Raw genomic sequence first — 23,471 nt, 5'->3', positions numbered from 1 at the left:
TAGAACTGGATATGAGGTGGAGGAAGTTATGATCCATATGCTGTTTGCAAAACAAACTTTGGGAACTTGAATGATGGGTTTGAGTTGAATGAGATTATTGGTAGATAATGCTGTAGAAGAGTACATGCAAGGCTCTTGACATACCAAGTAAACAACAGCCACTCAAGTTCTGAAGAATAAAACACTTCTGGAATCTAGAGATTTACTTGATTTTTAGACAGGAGAAGCCAAACTAAAGCCTTCAAACTAGGCAGATTTCCAGGAAGAAAATAGAAAGACTTTCTCTCACACTATCAAAGATCCCAACAGTATAAAAATCTCACCTCTCCAAAGTGATTTGGTGAAACTGTCTGAAGCAAAAATCTTCTGCCTATGTAATTTGTTTCATGAGTTTCCTTACTTTCAGGAGAACTGTTCAGGATGGAGTGGGGGAAAAGGGTCACCATTGGGTTCAGCCTCATTTGATTTTTGTCATGAAAAAAACATGGAAAGTGCTGCTCTACTTCAGGATGTGCTGATCTCTCTCCTGGCTTTCCATCAGGAAGCTGAATGACTTTCGTGTTTATGATGGACTTTTTAATCCAGTTGTTTTTCTTCAACAGTTTCCAGATAAAATCTTCTGGAAACGCCACAAGTCCTGAGATGGATGAAAAAAATGCCAGGACCCAATATCTCCTGGCCCAAAGAATGGTCTTTGTTTTGGAGTTCAGACATAGAAACACAAGCCAGAGCCTCGATCTCTCCAGGCGATTACAGGATATAAGCAGCTGCCTGAAAGCAAGTCCGGAGAATTTCAGTAACCTCCAGGAAAGCTCTGAGGTTAGGGAAACCAGCACGGCCAAAGAAGACATGAGGAGGCTGTTGACACCACTGATTGTGACTCTGGCCCTGGCAGCACTCTGCTGTTGTGAGAAAGGTAAGGGGACATCTGCCCAGGAAGGCTCCCTGGAGTGTTGCTCAGCCCCAGAGCTTGCCGCCAACCTTCTGTCCAGCTGGGAGAGATGCACAGTTTTGGGGGGTGGGGGGAGGGGAGATGAACTGTTGGTCATTACACAACTTCAGACCTCTATCCGAGAGACAGAGTCACGGAAGAGAGAGGGCTTGAGGACAGAAAAACTCATCTCTCACTAGGTGCTTTCTTCCTCTGGTCAGCGCTGATCCACCCCCCCCCACCCCTGCAACTGCATCGTTGATTTACAGCAGAGAATTCAAACATTTGACTATGTTTAAGTGATAAACCAATTTAGCATTTAGGTGAACTGGCAAACGTATGCTGGATGCTCACTTTTGAGTAAGAGGATTGAGATGCAGGCAGGTTTATGTTGACCATGGGGAGAAAGATTTTGTGTCTGTCAGTCCTGGAGTGCTGCAGGATCAGAGACGTACACTGAGTCAAGCCCTCATTCACAGGGAAATGCAGGATGTGGAGAATTTCTGGAGGGAGAAAGCCTCCTGTTGGTGGTTAAAAAAACAGGAGTTATCCCATTGAAATAAGAGTACTTCATATTTGAAGGTGATTTAGGGACAGTGACCTTATGACAAAGGGATAGTAATGCAGTGTCAGCTCTATAGTTGATGAAAACAAGTGTTCTCTCTTTACAGCAGGAAAAGAGAAGCTGAGCAGGAGACAGCTCTATCTTTTCCTGTATTATCTCATTGGCAGTTAAATTTCTTTCAGTCCTTGACTAAGATATGTCATGATTCAATACTGGCAAATATGTTTTGTTTGATGAGCTTTTTCCTTCTGTCAATCTCTTTCTCATTTGTTCACTGTTGAGTATATATAATATATACTTTTTTTTTTTTTTAGTCATTATTATATTTCAGAATAATTAATGTCCTTGGAGTAACTTCTTACCTATCCAGTTCTTTATTTATTTTTCATCCAAGGATCGTATGCATTGTTTAAAAATAGAACTACATGCAGCCCTATTCACATTAAGTTTTTGCTTAAGTATTGTTATTTTTTTGGCCTCTAGAGTCCTCTTTCTGCCAATAAATAGGCTTGTTCCAAATACCTGGTAACTTGGATGGAACTGGTATTGTTGTAAAAAAGTATGATGAGACAGGAAAAATAATTGTGAAACAGGGCACAAGATTGTGAGAGAGCCAAGATTAAGAGGCCTTCCATTTATCTTAAAGGATACTTTCCTTGGGTGTTTATGAGGAACATTAAGGATTCAGATTAGGACTGAACACAGAAATACAGTAAGGAAACTTCTCTTGGATGGGTTGGCAAGCCAGGTACCTCAACCCTGAGACAGAAAACTGTGATAACAGTGTTCTGTATTTATGGTTCTCTTCTTCTTCCTTATCAGTGGTTCCCCAGAGTTAAGGAAGTCTTTCTTTCCAAAATAGGAGAGATGCTAACCTATCTTCAGGTTCTGTCCAAATTTGGGATTTTGCTCAAATGTCTCCTAGCTCTAGCTATCCTTACTCTTAGCAAGTGTGAGGAGGGAGAAGGAGGAAGGTCTTCCTCCAGATTCTGCAATGGTTATATATTTATTGTCACTTAATATGGCTCAGAGGAAGCTGAAATTAAGCAAATCCAGGCACAATGGGTAAATTTTGCTGTGATGATGAAGTCTGTCTCTAAATGGTGGCTGTTAATAACACTCTTTTTGGAACAGGCCTGGGAAAGTGAGAAGAGCTGGACCCAGTCAGTAGGCAGAGAGATTCAGTTACAGAGTGGAGGAGAACAAGCTGACTCACAAGCAAATTTCTTTCTGTCTGTCTGTCTTCCAGATACCAAAGGCCCCTCAGAATCTTCCAGCGCTGCCAGTGAGTATTTCATTGTGACTGACGTTCAGCTCCATTCTCCTGCATCTGTCTCCTTTCTCCCCTTTCTAGGTTCAATGGATGAACAAGAACCATGCTGAGTCTTAACTGTTGCCTTTTTGCTCTTTCAGTGCTGCAGTTCCTGAGCTTCAGTAGCACTTGCAGCAAAGACAGAGGCTGTCTTTCACAGCCAAGGGGGTAGGAGACACCAGGGAGGTCAGCCCCCCTGCACCAGCAGCCTAGCATTGCTCTGGGTGTGACAGATGTCTGCATCTCCACAACCTTTCAGCAGCCCCCAGGCAGGATGTGAGTCCTGCGGGTTGTTAGCAGCTGGATGTATCTGCCCTCGGTAAAACAGGGTCATATGGGTGAAGCAGCATGGATGGTCTCCCTCTTTCTCTGAGCTGGCCTTAGAGACCTACCCAAAGTGAATGCTACATCCCCAGACTGTCAAGAGAATCTGTCCCAGGAGTTCCAGAAACTAGTCTTTCTGATCTGCTGAGCAGTCAGTCTGGGGTTGCATGATGACAGGCTGTGATATCCCTACCTCATCCCACAACCTGGAGATCCTGAAAAAAAGTACCTTCCTTGGCTGCTCCTGAGGGCTGTAGTCCCTCCTGTCAGGTCACTTGAGAAACAGGGATTTGCACACCTTGGATATTCAAAGCTTTTGAAGCAAGCTGATCCTGGAAGAAATTGGTGTGGAAAATCCCTTTCGTTCTCCCCTGTTTCTCCCTTTTCACACCTTAAAGGATAACATTACCACTGAGGAGCATGAAAGCTGGTATTTTTCCAGTGAGCCAATACAAACACAGAATAGGAAAGAGGAAAAAAAATGAGGAGTTCTCAGGGAAAGGTTCCTTAACAGCTCATTAACTGTCAGTTTCTGTGTAGTCAGTATTTTGACCGAGATTAAACCTTGGCTTGCTAGAGCAGTTGCATCTCTCACCTGCCAAACAGACACACAGTCAAACACCCCACAATGACCCACCCACTTATTGAGAGTGAGGAAGGCTGTGGATGTTGTCTACCTAGACTTTAGTAAAGCCTTTTGCACCATTTACCTCATCATCCTCCTGGAGAAACCGGCTGCCCATGGCTTGGATTAATTTACTCTTCACTGGGTAAAAGCCGTCTGGATGGCCAGGCCCGGAGAGTGGTGGGGAATAGAGTTAAATCCAGTTGACAGCCAGTCACCAGTGGTGTTCCCTAGAGCTCAGTGCTGGAGCCTGTTCTGTTTAACATCTTTATCAATGACCTGATGAGGGAATCTAGTGCACTCTCAGTAAATTTGTGGATGTTACCAAGCTGAGTGGGAGCATAGATATGTTTGAAGAGACCTGGACAGGCTAGATCAATGGGCTGAGGCCAGTTGTATGAGGTCTAACAAGACTGAGTGCCAGGTCCTGCACTTGGGACAAAACAATCAAGGCATCCTGGCTTGTATCAGAAATAGTGTGGTCAGCAGGACCAGGGAGGTGATAGTACTCCTGTACTCAATGCTGGTGAGGATGTATCTCAAGTACTGTGAGGCTGTATCTCAAATACCCCTCACTACAAGAGGGACACTGAGATGCTGGAGTGTGTCTGGAGGTGGGCAGCAAAGTCTGGAGTCCTGTGAGGAGTGGCTGAGGGAACTGGGGTTGTACAGCCTGGAGAAAAGGAGGCTCAGAGATCTTGCTCTCTACAGTTACCTGAAAGGAGGATGTAGTGAGGTGGTTTTCAGTCACTTCTCTCAAGTAACAAGTGATAGGAGAAACAGTCTCAAGTTGCACCAGGGAACGTTTAGATGGGATACTGGTAAAAACTTTCTCACTGAGAGGGTTGCCAGACACTGGCACAGGCTGCCCAGAGAGGTGGTGGAGTCACCATCCCTGGGGATATTTAAAAGAGTTATAACTAAGGTGCTGAGGAACATGGTTTAGTGGTTGGCTTGGTAGTGTGAGGTTAGTGGTTGGACTCAATGATCTTAAATGTGTTTTCCAACTGAAATGATTCTATGATTCAATGACTACATGATGAGTGAAGGGCACAAATCCTACCATGTCCACACAGACAGAGGTCTTGAAAACTTCTTTCCCTTAGTGACACTCACAGTTTGTTACTTTCCCTCCTGAAACATGTATATCGTTGGAGCTGTCCACATTGCTGGTGTGTTGGCATGTGTGCACACCTCTGCCGGTTTGGGTCCATCCCATGGAGTGAGACTATGCTGTGTTGAGCCCTGGTTGGGAATGGGGAGTGAAGTGGCTCTATTTGCTGTTTGTGGGGTGCTCCACAGCACCCTGGTGTTTGTATAAGTAACTGCACTAACACAGTATGTTAGTGCAGACCAAGGGCCAATGCTGTGATGGTAGAAAGATCTCTTACGTTCTTCAAGACCTAAATGTCAGAATCTTCACATGTCCTGGGTGTATATCTCCCTGGGTGACGTTTACTCTCGTTATTTTACACTTTTCACGTTTCATGGAACCCTGTACATCTCAGCATTGGTATTTCCACGTGCCATCTGTTGCTTATGGCTCATTAGAAGCATTTTAAGCCCTAGTTATCAGTATCCCACATCACTCGGCCTAAGCCAAAACACAGACCTGAAGTTAAGTGGGTTAGGAAGAGAAGGTGTCATTCCTTTCATTTTCTCCTTATTCATACTTTAAGCTGACATGACTTTGCTTTCTGCACATTTGCTCTGGACTCAGATCATGTTGTGTGGTAAGGTAATGGAATTTATGACAGAAAAGGCCCTTGCTTCATGTAGATGTGCAAGTTAGGAGCCCAGCTGTTGGGCTTTGAGTGGACAATGGGCTGGGGAGAGATGAATGGGCAACTAGATTGGTTTGTGTCTGTCATCTTCTTGTGAAGAGAGTAGACTGTCCATTTTCATAGGTTAGACTGGTCTCTGTTTTTAATAGGCCATGGCCTTGCAACTCTAACCTTCTGTGTCCTCTCTTGATAGGTATCAAGATTAAAAAAGAAGTTGCCAATGCCTTTGTAAAGAGGCAGAAGAGATCCAGCCTGTATGAACGGTAACAATTCATGAGTCAGAGAGCTGGACACTGCACCTGTTCTGAAGAGAGGGTGGGAAAGCAACAGGACATGACATTAATTTGTTGTACATCTGTGTTATTACCTTCATGTGTTGAAGCAAAAGGGCTGTGGGAGACAGTTATTGATAGATAAACGGTTCTTTTTTTTCATAAATACATTTCTGAGAGCTCATAGCTGGATTTTGATATTCCTCTCAGGGAGAATGACAGTACTAGCTATCTGGACTAGCCATGGGGACACCAGGATACAAATCAGAAGCTACTCTACCCTGCAGGGTCACCAGACTCAGTTTCCAGGATAATTAGCATCACAGAGCCTTGGTTGCTGCATCTGGCTCCCTCCAAAGGAAGCACAGCTCTCTTGCAGGGTTGAGGCTAGATCAGAATGGCTGTTCTTGGGCTTGCTTAGAGTGTCAAAAGAAAAGCTGAGTGAGGATAGTGTTGCTGCCAATAACAGAAGAGAGGATGATAAGAGAAAACTCCTTAAGCTGAAGGAAAATAGTGGCTAGTTGGAAACTGAGCAGAAACTAGGAGCAAAAAAAGATAAATGGGTATTTATAGATAGAAATATTTATATATATATTTTAAATCTAAATATATATATATATATTTAGATATAAATGGGTAACAACAATAACAAAAGATTCCTAAGTAGCTGGGGAATGAGGCTAGGGACAAAAACCCAATAACTGCTTCTGTGGTTCTTCTTTGATGATAAAAGCTCAAATGTAACTGCTTTAAGCTGTGGTCAGTTCCAACCTTTCCCCAGCGTTAATGAGTCAGTCCATCTCCATGTAAGTGGATGTTTAACTTACCATGAGAAGTCCCTTGTTGGGGCAATTGCTCTTCTCATATTAGTGTCATGGGTGTGAAAACTCTCCAACTGCATCAACTGAATCTGCAGAGTGGCATCTCTCTCTTTGTCTACTCCAGGTACTTTGAGTATTACAAAAGTCCAATGGAGCAGATGCATGAGCGTTGTGAAAACTACCCACCCTGTGACTATCTCTCTGACCAAATAGGATTTTCCATGGCCTACAACCGTTTCTTTGGGAGATACTAAAGATGGGATGGCCACTTTGTTAATTTGGCTTGGGACCGCTCTGAATCCCCCCCAGGAGAAAGAAGATTGTAGGTGAGAAGAAAGGAATAAAAAAATCTAGAATGGAGCCTTATTCCACCATGTCCCTAGCCAGCTGGAATGCCAAGGCAATAATTGTCTCACTTGTTGAGCTTGTGTTCGCTTACTTCCTTTCATTAAAAATGTTTCTCTTCAGCCATCTTTTGTGGTATTTTGAGCTTCACCAGAAGTGATCGAGAAGGCTCTTTCTTACCTCCTTGCATTTGGATCTCCATGATGCAGTAGGTGAAAAAGCCTGTAATTCCTCTCAAGAAAATCAATGTATGCCTTAGAAACACAACAAGACATTTTGTCCTCTTCCACAAAATGCAGAAGGATTATGGGAGGACAATATCATGACGTGTGTAGATGTGATGGCTCTGATCCCAGAAAGAAGGCAAATTGGTTGTCTCCTGATACAATGACTGGGAAAGTTCAATATTTTCAAGTAGTTTAATCACTCTAAATATATGCCAATGCAGGATTTTTTATAAGGATAGAAGTGTGTAAATACTATTACATAGACAGAAAACAGGTTCTGGTACACTCTTCCAATTATTCTGTTACAAAACTTGCCTGTAGAGCAGCAACAGATAAATCCCAAAATATGTGTTTTAAAGAGTCCTTTTCTATGAACCCCTTCTGTTTGTAAACTGCATTCAGTGACTGTCCATAAAAAAAAGACTTGGAATTCTTGAGTTTGTCATAACTGGATTTCTGGTGAAACTGAATATAGCCAAGCAGAACAATAGAATATTCTGCTTCTCTCTTATAATTTAAGATTTACTCTTGAAAGTAAAAATATCTAAACAGCTCAAAAAAACCCCAACAAAAAACACACACAACTCCTTCCCCCCAAAAAAACCACAAAAAAAACCCAAGCAAAACAATAAACTTTATGAAATAAACAAAACTGAAATTAACTTAAGGATGGATTGAATTTGGGTCAGCATTTGGTATATTCAAGGCAACTTATATCTCTGTCATATATATATTAAAAGAAACTATGCGTGTATGTTTATATACATATCCTCTTCCCTCTGCACTACTTCACTCTGCCCTCTGGTATGAATTTTACACCTTAGCAACTTTCTGCACAGCCTCCCTTGATGTGCCTAGTCAGCTTTCCTTCCCCTTAGGGAAAGAAAGATAGATGGCAGATCCCATCTCCAAGGTCAGGAACTGCTGACCCTCAGGAACCTGAGAGACTGAACATCTCTGGCTACATGTAAGCTGGTGCAGTCATCCCCAGCTGCTGACTGCAATAAATACTGCTTATGTAAAGTAGATTGGTGTGATGTTTCTCTCTGTTCCTCTACACAACCTTTATCTGTGGTTAGGGATGCCTAGAAGATAAAGTTTGCTCCTATGAACCCCAAAGAGCAGGATCCAGAATTGTGAGGCTTCCTTCTCCCCTTCCTGCCTCAGCGTGTCTCAGAAGCGACTACATTGAAATTCTGGTGATGATCCCAGCACACCATGACAGTGAGGGAGAGGAGGGTTGGGCTTTCCTGATTCACCATCTACTGAGTTCAGCATTTCTCTGAAAGACATAGGATGCGTCCACAGAAATGGCTGCCAGTGTGAGTGTGAGCATCTCTCATTTGACAAGCTGCTGTGGCTTGCACCAGCTATGCTGACCTTGGCCAAGGAGCAGACAGTTAATAAGTACCTCTGCTTGACTTGGTTAAACACCTGGGACTGATTCCTCTCTTGGCATAAACTGACAGGGTTTCACTGCTCACAGCAAAAATCTCCTCTGAACAAAGTGGTCATGGAAAGCAGTGAAAATTTTGATGGAAAAGAACCTAGAGAAAGGTTTAACAAAATCCTAATACCTGCTGTGCTAACAAGGTAGTAGTTTTGTTGCTGGTTTTGTTTTCACAAAAAGAAAACCAAACTTCTTGGCTATATTTGCATCTTTATGTTAGGTTTATATTTATCTCTTCCATTCAGTAAATATTTTTTCAGGGAAGTTGCACACAAAGGCCTCCACGATGTCACCTGCTCTGTGTCACCAGATGTCTATAGGGGATGAAGTCAGTACAACCTTTGAGGATTTGGATGCACAAATCCCACTAAAAATTTTCTGCTGGAAAGGAGGAACTCGAGTTTTGCTTGGTTAATGTAGGTCTAATTACAACTACTGATTCTCTGCTGCCATCTTATGGCTATTGTATTTATTGAAGTTATTGTATTTAACGATGCGTTGAAGTGTTGGAAAATGCAAACCTACTGGGCTTTCTTCCTGATTCACTTCATACTATAACATACAATAAGAGGCCAGAAGGTAAAAATAGGGATATAATCTGCAACTAGATTATATGCAGCTAAATTGACATTTTAGTGGGCCTATTTATCCCAATTGTCAAGTTTTCACTGAATCATGTCACCATTTAGCTCCTTTTTATCTCTATGTGAACATAAGAGGTGATATCACTGAATAAATTCACAAGTCCTTCTGCGGATTCACTTTTAGTGGTCAAAGGACCACTTTATAAAACTCATCCCAAGAAAACAGAACAATTCTGAGAAGGAGAAGCAAGGCAGGCTGCATTAATCACTTTGAGTCATCGCTCATGCTATCATCTTGTATTACCAGTGGCTGCAGATATTGTTAGAAGCATCAGTGGGTGCAGTGTTACAGATCACCTTGAAAGCAACTCAGGAGGACACCTTTTTGTAATTTCTCTTGCTATTTCAGCAATATTTGGCAAATGCTCTCTGTTCACAGCTGGACAAACATCTCTTTTCTCAAGGAATCACACTATGTTTACAGGTGCCCCCCTCACCCAAGCTATCACCAGCAGGCAACAGAAAATGAACTTCACTTCTCTGTAGTCAGAACAAGGTCCTGACACCTCCTCTTGGCTCTTTTCCCATGCAGAGTTTTTATCAGAGGCTGTGGGGCTTCAGACATTCACTGACATTATTTGGAAGGGTGACAGGAGAGAGCTACTACAGAGAGATTGGTCTCAGTATAGAACCTATATTTACACACTCATTTTGAGTTTACCCAAAGTAAACAGCTCAGCAAGGTGTCTCTCTGCAGTGGTGTAAGGGTAGAATTGGAAGCACATTATTAGAAACTGGGGGAAGCTAAGGAGGAGAAGGACAGTTACGTTATCTCCGCTTCCAGATGGGATCCCAACCTACCCTGCATTTCGGTGTTGGCTTTATCAGGGCTCTGCACTGCTTTAAAAGAACTTTTTAAGCTCCTGACCAGGGAGTGCTCTCCACATCAACCTCGCACATCACTCCTCAGAAGAGAACTGCTTTAGGGCCTCTCCAAGCCAAGAGGGTTTTTTTCCTTTTTACAAGAACAAGGACATCAGATACCTTGGAATTAAGAGAACTATCAAGGTGAAGGATAGCCATACTTGCTGGAGCTGGTGCAATCAGATCCTTCCTTATGGCCTGTGGGCTTACTTCTACCAGTAAATTGTCCATTTGACTAACAACCTCTGAATTGCTGTGAGAATCTGGTGAAAGATCTTTGGTTGAAGAAGCATCATCAAAACCTGAATACAAATTACAAAATGCAGAATTTATCAGTTGAAGAACAAAGGGAAAGAAACAAGTGGAAATGACCTCTACTAAGCTCAAGGTTCTTTACAGAGTCTTGGGTGGACGTTAGGATGCCGATGCTGCTGGCCAGCCTTCTGTTGCTGATCTCCTTGCAAAGGCTGGTAAGACGGGATAAACGTTCTTTATTTCAAATTATGAAATTGCTCATAATACTGAAGTAAGCTTTTTTTATTATTATTTGAAACACACTCTTTAAGGAGCTCTGGTTTCAGCTTAAACTCTTCTGCTTTCAGCTGCTCTGTTCCATTTCTTACCTATCCTAATTCCTTTTAACTACTTGGTGAGGAATTTCCTCCTGTTTGAAGTCAGATGGTTTCCTGGGTGTGTTTGTGAGTAAATCTCATGGAATTGTTCCTCTCATTTTCCAGCACGTCTCATTTGGGGCTCTGACAAAAGCATTGTGTTGTTTGGTGTGAAAATGACAATATTGCTCTGTTAAATGTGACTGTCTTTCAGCTTTCTCTCAAAGCAATTATAGTACTATGGAGAAATCAAGTTAATCCAGGTAGAGTTTATGGGTCAGTATAACTTCAGAGGTTAATAAAGTTATCAATTTGGTTGTGTGTCTGGGTTGACTATTTGAGATGAAGTGAATATATACTTGTAGAATTCAACAGTCAACTGACTACAGTACTTGACTAGTCTACCAGGAGATCAAAAAGCGAGAAGAACAATGTCATAACTCACATAATTTCTTAGGTTTTCTTACACAAGGTTTTTATTAATCAGAAAAGCTAGAAGCAGGTAATTAGTGTGCTATTTCACAGACAGGATCTATTACTATTTCCCGTTATAGTATCCAATTGTGTAAAGCCCTACTCCTGTGTTTAATGTTTATTTACATGGCAATCCCAGTTGGACTCACTAAAACAAACTGGACGATGCCAAAAGTTTTGGTGCAGTGCTATCATATTGTAGAAATGAACATTGTTCTCTGGAATCAAAAACATATCTAAAAGATGTGACAAAACAGGAAGAAGAAATTCACTCCTGAGACATATTCAGACTGCACTGTCTCAAGCACATTGTTTTGCTTACTCTTTCTCTCCTCAAAATCACTCACTAATCATGAGCAGAGTATTGAAATAAATGGAGTTTGGGTCTGCCCTACAGGTTCTATACCCTCACCGTCTGAAGGGTAAACTCTCCTGAAGTTTTTAATGCTACTGATCCACATAAAATAGCAACTCTGGCATCCTGTCTGGCATTTGTCTGAGATGGAGCATGGACAATAATCTGAGTTTGCTCAGGAAGGGGTTATCAAAGATTCCTATCCTCTGTGCTCGCTCTGACAATAATGGCAAAGAGACAAGAAAAGGGTAGGGAAAAAACTGGCTTGAATCCATAGAGATACACATGAAGTTCACACTTCTGATGCTAATCTTCATTTGGTTTTATGTTGCAGGCTGTGTCACAGCTCATGATGGATATGGCTCTGCATTCCTTTGATGACCAGTATCTGGGGTGCAGAGAGCAGATGATGGAAGAACTGGAGCAAGGAGACTATTTCCAAAAGGAAATAGCTGCTAACGAGGACTATTTGAATCTCTGGAAGAATGCTCAGGAAGCTTTCTTAAAGAGCCCTGTAGGTCTTCTGCGGGAGATGCATGAGAGCCATGCCATAGTCCTCATGGCTTACACTATGAACTCTCCCCTGTACTCTCAGTTGAACTGGGCCACATCTACAGCAGGAAGCTCTCCAGAGCACTACAGACACAACTTCGGTTTCAAATATTTTCACTTTTACCTAACGACAGCTATCCAGATCATGAAGCAATGGCAGAGCAGGAAGGAGAGCACGGGGAAACGTAAATGCTACAGGGTGCACAGGGGCGTAAAAGACTTACACATTGAGGCCACGGTAGGCAGCAGGGTGAGATTTGGCCATTTCACCTCCACCTCCCACCTCTGGAATGAAGCCCAAAAGTTTGGGAATGAAACTTTGTTCACAGTGACAACTTGCCTGGGAGCAGCTTTGCAAGGCTTTTCTTACTACACATTTGAGAAGGAAGTCCTCATTCCCCCTTATGAGGTATTCCTTGTCAAGACCTTCTTTCGGACACAGCATGGTAACCGGCTGCACCTGCATTCTGTGGGGAACTACAGCAAGTACCGCTGCCAGCTCGTGCAAGGTATTGTATACAGCCTTTCATGCAGGGGAGATGTAGAACAGTCTCGTCACAAGTGCCCCAAGCAGCCCTCACCAGCTGCACCTACATGTGACCACACTCAAGGCCAAATCTGTAGCTTGCCCGCTGTGTTTGCAGACAAGGGGCACACGACCCAGATTTCATCTGTTTGTCATGAAACCTGGAAGCATTCCACAGCTCACTAAAGATGAATCCACCTGATACACAGCAGGTCTCAGGGTTCTTGCCAGCCTCCATTTATCCCATCTGCCATTGCAAGGATGTCACAAGACGCAAGCATGTGGGTCCCCAACATTCCTACTGCAAAGGCAGATGAGATCTGCAGGCATCTTGAATTCAGATATTTATTCTGGTGGCCTGCAAGGCTGCTGCACTTCAAGCCTCAGAACAAAATTATTGCTGCTTTAGTTGTGTTCTCTCTCCTGTGGCAGAAGGGAGGAAAGATATGCTTTGGCAAAGCACACACTGAGAGTATTCTGGCTACAGAGATAACTATTCTGTGCTGGAAGACCTCACTGAGCCTGTTCCACAAACCTGTCCTCCTGTGAATCCACCACCAATACAGGACTCCTTCTTTTGTCTCTCTGAGCAGCAGTGTGTCAATACAACATTTGAGCGCAAAATAACTATTCAGGAATGAGACTTTGTGCCTGGACTTAAGCCAAAGCAGTAAGCAGACCTGAGGAAACAGCTCTTCTGGGCAAAGGCTCTGTTAGCAAGTGTAGGAAGCTTTAAGCAGCAAAAGAGGTTTAAATGACTGGTCTCTTGACTTTCTTTCAGCTTCAAGATATGAAAACAGTGGTTCCACTGCCCTCGCCTCTGCTGTTCTTCCTATTGCATTTGGAGTTTTCATGTGCTTGGCCCACAATGACTGATTTTTGGGCCAGATTCATACATTTGAATAGCGAGTGAGAAGAATCCACAGGAAATCAGTATCTGGAGTTTCTGTTGTTATAAAAGGCACCGTCCTCTCTTTGCTTTCAGCTGCAACTTTCCATCTGAGACTGGAGCATTCAACTTAGTGCATCAAAACAGACATTCCCTGGACCCCTGCAGGTAGGAAGCCAGCTATGTACAGTCTTTCTGAAGAGTAGGCTGGTGACATCCTTCAGTGTAGGTAGCTTTTCCCTTAGGCATTCAGGAAAGAGTTGGACTTTGTACTCTTTACAGATCTTTGAGTAGCTTTATTTTAGTGAGTCTGTCCGTGTGATGGACCATGCTGGTAAAATTGAGTGGGTAGCTGTGCACCCTTGCAAATCACCTTTGAGTGCAGGGTCTCAATGAACAGTAAAATCTGTGGCTGCTGCATAGTGTCTTTCCCCACTGTATGACTCCATGCACAAAAGCCATAGAACCTGCTTCTGCAGGGGGGTTGGACTAGATGATCTCTAAAGGTCTCTTCCAACCCCTACCGTTCTATGATTCTATGATTCTCATCTCAAGCAGACTGACCACGTCTCACACATGGGAGACAGAAGCATAAAGCTGCCTTGAGATATGAGCTTAGCAGCAGAGGATTATGAGACTTTTCAGGCCTATCTTTAGCTTTCATGTTGGATTTCGTCATTTCTCTGAAAAACTCAGACAGATCCCATGTTCATAACAGATATCTAGTGACTGATGAGTGTGTGCTAGTCATTCCATGCTGAAAGGAAGGAGAGCCCGTGGAGCCCACTGCTGTCTTCATGGGTGTTAGATGTGACTGAAATTCATTTGCCTGACTTTCTGCTTTGCTGATCTGCAATGTCTAATGCTGGAGGTTAAATCAACATCACAAATTGGAACTGGAACTTATGATTTAGCTACGGACTCCTCTCACTTTTTAATGTGAATTTAGTACTTCTGGAACTTTAGACACCCAAGCCAGAACAGCTATGAAGTCTTCCCACCTCAAAAGAAAATATGGTGTGGAAATGATAGGAAATATTTTCTTCCTGCAATTCCTCTTTCCAACATGTCTTGCTTGCTTCTCCACCCCTGGTCACTCATCCCTACTGACACTAGTTGTGGGCTGAGGCTACATTCAGAAAGGTTCTCTCACTGGTCCAAGAAGACTAGTCATAGTGATTTAACTTTGTAGTGGAGTCATTAAACAATTAAACTGAAACTCACTGGCACATTTCACAAATGACCTCAGCTTTCAGACACTGCTGATCGTGGCAGGAAGCTGGAGTTTTATGTTCACCATCGCCTTTCCCAAACTAAGCAACAAATGTGCTATCCAGAAGATTTCTGAATATGAGGACTGCATAAGTTGCTCATCAAATGGTCAGTTAAAGGCAAGGACAGACAAAAGCACCTGTGTGAACTGCTTGATCATCGAAGCAGCTCTATATAAGCTTGTTGCTGCCATTCCCTTGAAAATCCTATGGCAAGAGGTGCAGAACAAAGGTACAAGAGAAATATTAGCATTAGAAACGTAGGCACTTAAGGAATTTTGATGTCTTCAGGTTTTAAAAGCTTAAATGGAGCAGTTGGAGGCTCAGCGTCTTGTGTATTAGATTTAGGAGCCTATAATAGCAGAGGCCATCATCTAATCATCAAAAATCTAGTAACATCTTCTGTGAAACTGAACTACTGCCCCTGAAATACTGTAACACACTTGCCCAAGCAGCTAAATCAGATTTAATACGGAATTATTTTACTATTATCTTGTTTTCTATCTATATTTCATGTAGCTTTCTCATTGCTCTTGGTTTACCAGTGATTTCAAATAATAAGTTGTCAGGACTTGATTTTGATCCCTAAATGATCAAAGATATTAAGCCCAGATTTCAAAAAAGAATAAAAACTTTAGAAGCAGCTGCTGAAGGTACCTCTTGCATTTGTGTTCAAACATGCATAAACTCTTTTCTATGTAAGAATTACAGGAACCAAGATAGATTTCTGTCACATCAGCACATTTATATCTCTTGCTGATTATGTGTTATTGCTGGGGTACAAAGGCTTCAAGCATTTTAACAAAGGTTTGGAATCCTTCACAAGGTGGCTTCAGCACACTGAAAACTTCCTCTGAGTTGTCAGCTGCTACTTTCAGGTTTTTCTTTATGGATCTGTGTCCTTGAAGGCTAGCCTGTTGGAAACCAGGAAGTGAAAAGTGTGATGTTCCAGCCAAGGAGGAGCTGCCTTCCGTGGCACTCAGTGTCTGCTCTTGTTGCAGCATCTTCACAATATCAGAGTGGTCCATGAGAAGTTCTGATACTTGGAGGGATAAGGCAGGCGAACTCAATAACTGATGAACAGCAGACTCTACTGTGTTGGGGACATTCTCATGTTTCAACATCACTGCAATGAGTACACCTATGTTGCTTTCTACAACTCCCTTGTAATTTTCATAAAATTCCTTTACTGCAGCAGTCTTGTCCTGCAGGGAAGTGATGGGACCACCAACTTTAGCATGCAAACTGTGGCTGATGCTTTCCCACACATCTTTGTCTTTTGTTTCTATACTGGTTTGCACCTCTTTCAAAGCACTGACCAGGAGCTGCAGATTGTCTTTAATGCTCAAGTTTTCTTTTACTGACATGATGGGGAAATTGGTGCCAAGCTGTGTGTTGAGGAGTCGGAATATTTTGTTCGCTGAAGAGACATAGATGTACACTAAGTCATGCAGATTCTGGCAGGCCATGACCAGCCTTTCTTTATCACTCTTAAAACCAAGGCAGGCTAACATTTCTGGAATGAGATCTGACTCTGAAAAACAAACAGAGGAAATTCAGAAGATATAGAGGAATAAAACTGGATATATTTTCAGCTAGAATGTTATATTTCTGAAAGCAGTATTACAAACTACTTTACATTGTCCTTAGAACTCTAATCCTTTAGTTCGTAGATACTGGTAGGTCTATCCAGAATTAAATTCACATTTTGGGGATGGGGTGAATAGACACAGCAAATACATCAGACATCTACATTCAAGAGATAAAGCAACTGGAGATAAAGTAATGAAACATTTTGTCAGGCTACAGTTTCCTGTGAAGTGACTCATATCTATCCCTTCATACAGCAGCTAGGTGTTGCAACCATCCCTTGAAAGGTGAAAGCACAAAACATTGTACCCTGCTTGGGTTCTCATCTTGCTACTCTTTTGACTGCTAAGGAAGTTATGTCCTTCTGTTTGCACCTAGGAGTTCTCCCAAGGCTAACTGCAGGTACAGTCCTGAGACAGCACATGGCTGAGGGACTTCTCCTGATGTTGTCTTTGCTTTGTTAGAGCCCTGGAAAGCCAGACTGGTTGTAGTAGACATGTTTCATCAGACATTGCTGTGGTTAGATGTGCAGTTAGATGTGTCCAAGCAGCTGCAGCTTCACATCCCAATTAATACTTTTAAGACTTTTCTCTCTGTGCTCAGCTCGGCCCTCTGTCTCTTTCTCCTCTCCCTTCCCATAGAAAAAGTGGCCTGAAATTGTGTGAAATGGCAAAACTGACTTTAGCCGCCACTGCTGCTCTGACAGAGTTAGCTGGCTCTGGGAATCTATTCCACTTCTTCAACTCACGTGGCATCAGAGGAGGGTACCTAGCAAATTGCAACAAAGAGGAGTGACAGGCCCTCCAGATGAAGTCCTTTCCTCAAACTTAATAGGTCTGAAACAATTGCCATTAATCTTCTCTAAAGGCCCAGAGTAAAGTAGGAACAAAACCGCTTGCTTATTGTTTCTTCTGTACTCTTCCAAACGATAGAGGCTCCAGAAAACAAGAATTTGCATCCTCTGCAAACCTTGAAGACCTGAAATCATTTTCCAGCCTACAGAATGTGACACAGAAGCAGCTGCCAGCCTGATCAATTCAGTTCAGTCCAATACTGAAAGAAGTATTTCAGGACTACATGGCATTCTCAGTTAATAACAGGAGTCACAACTATTGACGGTTGCAGAAATATAATAGTGAAATCATTAGTACTCATTGTCTCATGCCTACAGCTCTGAAAACAAGAGGAGTTTGGTAGTCTGTCTCTGAGTTGAACACAGTAGCTCAGCTTTGAGAGGAAAACAAGCTGGCAATTGCAGAGTATTCATTTTATGCCTGATCTTTTACTTTCATCTATGAACTCAAACATTCTCTACTGAGGAGGCAGAATTCATCATGATCAGAGCATAGTGAGCAATAGGTCTATCTTTCTAAGGATCAGACATGCAAGATATCTAGCTTGGATGAAGGCAGAAGTACCAGCTTGTTTTGCTGGGACAGACAAAGCCTGTTTTCACTGTCTGTGATATCTATTTTTTCTATTTGTGTGGGACTGTTAAACTTTTCTTCCATCATTCACAGGAATATAAAACCAGTCTTGGCAACCATTCATTATTTCAGTAATTAGCTGTAAGTATTAGTGCTTATTGTTTATACTTATAAACAATATAAATGTAAACACTTAAGTTTAAAACCTAGTCTTGCATCTGCATGAATGAAAAATGCTATCCTACATATTTTATGTTCTGAGAGTGGCAAATAATACCATCCTCTTTAAGTCATGGCTGTAGGTGCCTGTGACAATACCTTTGGCATCAGGCAGAAGTCTTCATGCTGTATCTATTCTCTCCAGGAACAGAAGGTCTTAGAAGGATCTAACAATTGGGAACTAGCATGAAATAAACTGAAATCTATTAAAATTAAAAGGGGAAAGGAGGAAGAAAATTGGATGAATCTGGGTAAACATCACACGATAGAATTAATGACAGGCAGGCAGGCAACAGGACCTCACTGAAGCCCAGCCTCTGGATCCCTAACTCATCACATGCTGCTGGAAAGCACCAGAGGAACACAGGGGAAAGAGGATGTAGTCACCCTCCTATACACATTTCAGCTGATTGCAGGAGCACTCAGACAAAATCAGGTAGGCAGTCTAAATGTTTGTTTGGAAAAGCTAATGGAGAAAATCTCCCTGGAGCTGGAGAAATAGTCTGAACTATGGAAATATATGTGGCCTGCTTAACTCTAGAAAGCATATATAAAAACTGTCAGATGTGTTAATGTGAAGAGTAAAAGCTAATTTTATCATTATGAGACAATAATGAGACTAGAGCAGTTATGGGAAGCTGAAATAATCATGCATAAATAATAGATGCTAAAAGTCTCCTCCACACCTGTCTAACAAAATGTTTGTTGAAGTGCCATTCCTCTTAGAACATTTTGTCTTCTCAGTTTCTACAAATCAGGAAGAACAAATGACCTTTCAACAAAACATCCCTGGAATAGCAAGGATCTAATATCACACTGAATCAGAGAGCAAGCCAGCAACAGCTCTGAGGCAAGACTGGTATGAAATCATTACTTGCTCTGATGTGACTTTATGTTTCCTGAAAATCTCAAACCTTTAGTGTGTACAGATTTTCTGCCCTTCAGCTTGAAGAAAAAGAAAGATATATTAAAGAGTTTATTCCTTTGACAGAGCTGCAAGGTAAGTGGCTGAAAGAAATGTACAGTGCTGTGTAAATAACTGTGGGAAAAATTCTCTTCAGACTGGCTTGTATTTCAACATTGAGACTAAAAGCTGGCTAGGGCACTGTTGAAATCACTCTGGTTTTCTACAGTGATCTTGTGGGGGAGGGTGTGTTCAGCAAAATACAGCTGGGTCAGCATCAGATGACTTCCAGTTAGCAGATAATGCACGAACTACAAAGGGCCAAAATGACAGAGAGGTATCTTTTTAAAAAGAAAAATCTAACTATTCCTCTACACATATCTATTTGTTGCTATAACTGTGATATGTAGGTACCAACAGCAAGAAGAGATTTATATTGGAAAAATATGAAGCACTGCATAAAAGTGGCCCAGATTTGCAATGAGAGGGCTGAGAACGCAAAAGTACCAACAAGGAAAGGAGTCATTCTACTCATTCATAGTTTACCCCTGTTGCAAAGACAGATGTGCAAAGTCAGCTGGTGAGGGACTAAAGGGAAGTGTCACGGATTACAGAACTTTAGTGATGAAGAGTAACGCCGTGATCACTGACAACTCAGTCACTTTGGACTCTGCATATTGATGTGTAGGTAATGAAGAAAAATGTATTAAATATGTCCTTTTGCATGCAAACTACTGACAGTTCAGAGAAGAATGGTAGCCATAAGGGTTAGACACAAGTGTTCAGGGGGAGGGGTAATCAAAGAAGTGATATTTTGTGCTGTAAGGTGGCAAAGGTTAGAATGAGTTTATTATAGATGATTGTATTATTCTCTACGAATTCCCAAGAGCAAGTTCATTAGTGTAAGAACAGATTGCTTATGTAGTAACTTTTTCTGTTGAATGTGAAGAGAAATAAGCAATCCTGGCATAAAACTGCCTTATGGTGATACAGACTGTGCCCACTCCACCATAGTTGTTTAAAAAATCAGATGCCACAAACTGAAAAAAATAGGCTGATACAAAAGTGTGTCTAGAACAGGCCTTTTGTTTCCACATCTTACATTAGATTTTGCTTAGATTAGATTAGATTGTTCTGGGTTTTAGTGAACTAGTTCAGCTTTTACTGTCTTCAGTTTCCAAGGTGAAGACTGATCCATGTTCATTTTACCAATCTGCTGATTACATGTTTTGCTAGCTATTTTGGTTGCTCTGAGTGTGTCCAATGTCTCATAAGGCCTCTTTCCAACCATTTGGCTAAAGATCCAAAACAAGAACTAAGATTTCTGCACTTAAAAACTATGTCTTGGGATTTGACTTGCTGAGTATAAAAGCAATGAGTGAGGCAGAGACAAAGGACATTTCATTGCTCTTTAAGATGAACACATTAAGAGATTTCTTTTCTCTCTTGAAGCAGCCTATTTCTGAAAAATGGCATTGAGTGACCTCCTTTACCCAGATAACCCCAAGAGAAGGCAAGAATTGATCCATCTGCACCAGGAACTGCTCGACTGCATGTCCACAAATTTCCGTGCAACAAATGAACTGGCTGGAGTGCTGAATGAACACCTGGGCTGTACCATTGCCCATGTTCAGATGAGAGCAAGCGGCACCGTCAAGGAAAACTGTGACCTTATCATTGAAGCCATGAGTGAGATTCAGCAGCAGGTACAGAAGATTGATAGTGACATGAAGGAAAAGCTAGAGCCTGTGCTGTACCAGAAGCTATATGACATCAAAGAGCCTGAGTTAGAGAAAATTGCAATAGCCCATAAAGTTTTTTCCATTGTTCTTGGAGAAGCAACTTCAACAGCTGAGATGGTAGCTATCAAGCTGCTTAGCTCCAATCTTATAACTCTCACTGTGAGCAAGCTTGTGAGTCTCCTTGCACAGATTGGGGCATCTGTTCTTGGAGGAATCAGCATCACCATTCTTGGGCTCGGCATTGAAATGATTCTCCATGCCATTCTGGGAGCTGTGGAGAGGAATCAGCTCCTGATGGCTGTGAGAAGCTATGAGAAGCACCTGGCTGAGTTTAAGGCAGCCTCAGAAAAGTACCAGCATGCAATACATGAAGTGACTTCTTTGGTGAGACAGCAGGTCCAGTGAATGAAGTCAGAGTTGTCTCTCCTGCTGTGACAGCATCTGCAGCAGCTACTCCTGCAGAAACCTTTTTGATTCATTGTGGTAAACGACCTACTGATGGCTTTTTTCTTATTAGTGTCATCAGAGCAAGAGATGCGACAGATCAGGGAATTGTCACTGAAATCTCTTCATAGGGAAATACTTATAGATGCGTCTAGGAAGGAACACTTCAAATACGTCATATCTTTCCTTCATCTGTTTTCTGGAATGCATTGTAGATAACTTTGAACTGTAATTCATGATAGTGACAACAATATCCACTGCTGGAGCAGCAATGCTGAGAAGGTGTGATTTTTCTCTGTGTTTCTTCATCAAAGATGACAACATAATGGGAGAAAAACAATTTCAACAAACCAGTCCGTGTCTTCCTCTGGAGGGCTCATCAGGACAGCTGTGACTGCCAAATTCTTTGTGTGGATTAGTGCCAAATCAAATAGGTTGGATTCTCTGTTCATTAAAGTGCTTACAAGGACTAGTTGAAGCGTGTTTAACTGCTATTTCCTGCCGCATCCCTGCCTAAGGAGCCAGCCAGAGATCTTCTCTAAATAAACTTTAATCCCTGCAGATTAGCAGCTAAGAGAAGCATGGCCTACAGGCAAATACAACTTTGTCTCACAGCTGAGAGAAACCATCTGTAGTTTTCCAGGCATACTTGGCTGTAAATAACTTCTTCTGCCCTGCTCCCTCCAGCCCACAGGTAAATATTTCTGTGCACAGTTGCTGCTCTGTCAATTCAATGCAGGATTACGGCCCTATTAAGGCACTAAATTTATTTTCAAGTGCCTTACTCAGTCCCATCAATGTGGGACTGCCAGGCACATGCTCAGATTCTGCATTTCCCAATGTGCTACAAAATGTCCTTATTTTTCAGATTTAAAAAACAAAGCTGGAAGCAAGCACATGCTCTGCAGTCTCTCGCTCTAATAAGCTATGGTTTGGGGGTTTTTTGCTTTGATCTTTGGAAAAAAAAAAAAGTAATGTAAGAATGAATAAATTGTACCTGAATTAAGACCTTTCTTTCCTGTACTTGCTTTGGTTTTTCTTTTTGTTCTGTCTGAAAAGCTAATATTAAACCAAATCACGCTCCCCTCAAAAGAATTAATTATAGATGCAATTTACAAATGATTTTTTATATCCATGACAGACTAATCTAGTAGGATTGCATACAGGCTTCGTTTTCAGTACCAGCTTCCCTCATTCTAAAAGCCTATCCAAATTCATACATAGTTTTTAATACTCAATATGAGCGATATTAGCTTGTTTTATCAATAACTACTAGATCATGCCGGTGAAAGTAAAAATAGGGATGAGTTTACAAACAGGAAGCTCTCCATTGGCTTCGTAATTGTCCTTCCATTCTGGGGTGGGGTTTTTTGTTTTCTTTTCTGGGAGGGTGGGGGTTGTTTTTTCATTTGATCTCCCTCCCTCCCAACTCTTCCCACTTTAATCATCTTCGCTGACTCCTCCTTGCTCTTGCGTTCAAAAGACGGTAGATGGCAATGCAGCTGCTGGCTCTCTAGCAGCTCTGCCGGCACCGCGGGAGGAAGCCCAGGGTTCAGAAGCATGGACTGGTCCAGGGACTGGCGAACTGAGACCAGCACAAGCCGCAGATTGAGTGATATGGGTCAATAGAGGCAATTCAGAGGAGGCAAAACGCACCTCCTTGCCTCACACGAGGTATTGGGGTGGGACATGGTGAAATGAGGCATCATTTCTCCAAAATGTGACATCATCTCCTGACACACGTGGCACTCAGTTTAGAGGTACTTGTTACAGGCCAAAGATTGTCAATCAGCAGAACAGCAATATTTGAGTGTTGGAGAGGCAGGAAGAGTTCCTGGCTTCTGATGACTTTCTATGTGCAAATGTAAATTCTAATTTAGGAAGAAAACCCACCAGTTCAGTATCTATCTTTCTGAGATTGCCAATCACTGCTGTATGAGAACAGAGGAGACAAAGGAAAACAAATCTGTTGTATTTTTCAGGCAGCTTGCCCACATTTTCTCAAAAGCAAATGGTAAGCGGTGTCAGGGGAATATGCAATGAGGAACACAAAGATATAAAATCTCTATTCACCTCTTGATAGATCTTTTTTCCTGGTGTGCTTAAAGCTGGCTTAGCCTCAACAGCAGGTGTGGCAGATGTCCTGATGCCTGGGAGATGCTGGAAGATGTTAAAGACGTTGGATCCTGCTGGGTGGCAACCTGTCCCTGTGCTTATGAGGTAGGTGGCTGTGAGCTCACAGAGGCTACCATTGCCAGCCAGCTAGGAGAGCTGTCTCTGACCTCATGGAAGGGTATGGCAAT

General features: G+C 42.2%; 2 protein-coding genes across 15 annotated transcripts; both read left to right on the top strand.

Moving 5' to 3' along the window:
* The first annotated feature begins 627 nt into the window (after window positions 1–627).
* Window positions 628–7,101, top strand: BGLAP (bone gamma-carboxyglutamate protein). The gene is made up of 4 exons (XM_062014704.1): window positions 628–916; window positions 2,746–2,781; window positions 5,735–5,804; window positions 6,759–7,101. The coding sequence occupies exons 1-4, from the start codon at window positions 643–645 to the stop codon at window positions 6,886–6,888; spliced, it is 510 nt and encodes a 169-aa protein (XP_061870688.1). The 5' UTR covers window positions 628–642; the 3' UTR covers window positions 6,889–7,101.
* Window positions 7,102–9,918: 2,817 nt separating this feature from the next.
* Window positions 9,919–22,174, top strand: SMCO3 (single-pass membrane protein with coiled-coil domains 3). Of its 14 annotated transcripts, none has more exons than XM_062014598.1 (6): window positions 9,919–10,634; window positions 11,939–12,665; window positions 13,464–13,739; window positions 17,953–18,514; window positions 18,823–19,078; window positions 19,393–19,666. In XM_062014598.1, exons 1-3 carry the CDS (start codon window positions 10,584–10,586, stop codon window positions 13,556–13,558), a joined length of 873 nt encoding a protein of 290 aa, XP_061870582.1. In that variant the 5' UTR covers window positions 9,919–10,583; the 3' UTR covers window positions 13,559–13,739; window positions 17,953–18,514; window positions 18,823–19,078; window positions 19,393–19,666. The 14 variants fall into 14 exon arrangements, with proteins under 14 accessions (XP_061870582.1, XP_061870567.1, XP_010207412.1 ...); XM_062014583.1 differs by having other exon boundaries at window positions 17,365–18,514; XM_010209110.2 differs by lacking the exon at window positions 17,953–18,514.
* Window positions 22,175–23,471: the final 1,297 nt, after the last annotated feature.

Source organism: Colius striatus, chromosome 1 (assembly GCF_028858725.1).
Source record: "Colius striatus isolate bColStr4 chromosome 1, bColStr4.1.hap1, whole genome shotgun sequence".
In the NCBI taxonomy this organism is placed as follows: Eukaryota; Metazoa; Chordata; class Aves; order Coliiformes; family Coliidae; genus Colius; species Colius striatus.
This window is presented reverse-complemented; position numbering and strand designations above follow the sequence as displayed.

Coding starts and splice junctions, on each gene's coding strand:
- SMCO3 (XM_010209110.2), top strand. CDS start 10,584: ATGCCGATGCTGCTGGCCAGCCTTCTGTTGCTGATCTCCTTGCAAAGG. Junction 10,635..11,938: donor TGATCTCCTTGCAAAGGCTG/GTAAGACGGGAT, acceptor TTTATGTTGCAG/GCTGTGTCACAGCTCATGAT. Junction 12,666..13,463: donor CCGCTGCCAGCTCGTGCAAG/GTATTGTATACA, acceptor ACTTTCTTTCAG/CTTCAAGATATGAAAACAGT.
- BGLAP (XM_062014704.1), top strand. CDS start 643: ATGGATGAAAAAAATGCCAGGACCCAATATCTCCTGGCCCAAAGAATG. Junction 917..2,745: donor ACTCTGCTGTTGTGAGAAAG/GTAAGGGGACAT, acceptor TCTGTCTTCCAG/ATACCAAAGGCCCCTCAGAA. Junction 2,782..5,734: donor AGAATCTTCCAGCGCTGCCA/GTGAGTATTTCA, acceptor CTCTCTTGATAG/GTATCAAGATTAAAAAAGAA.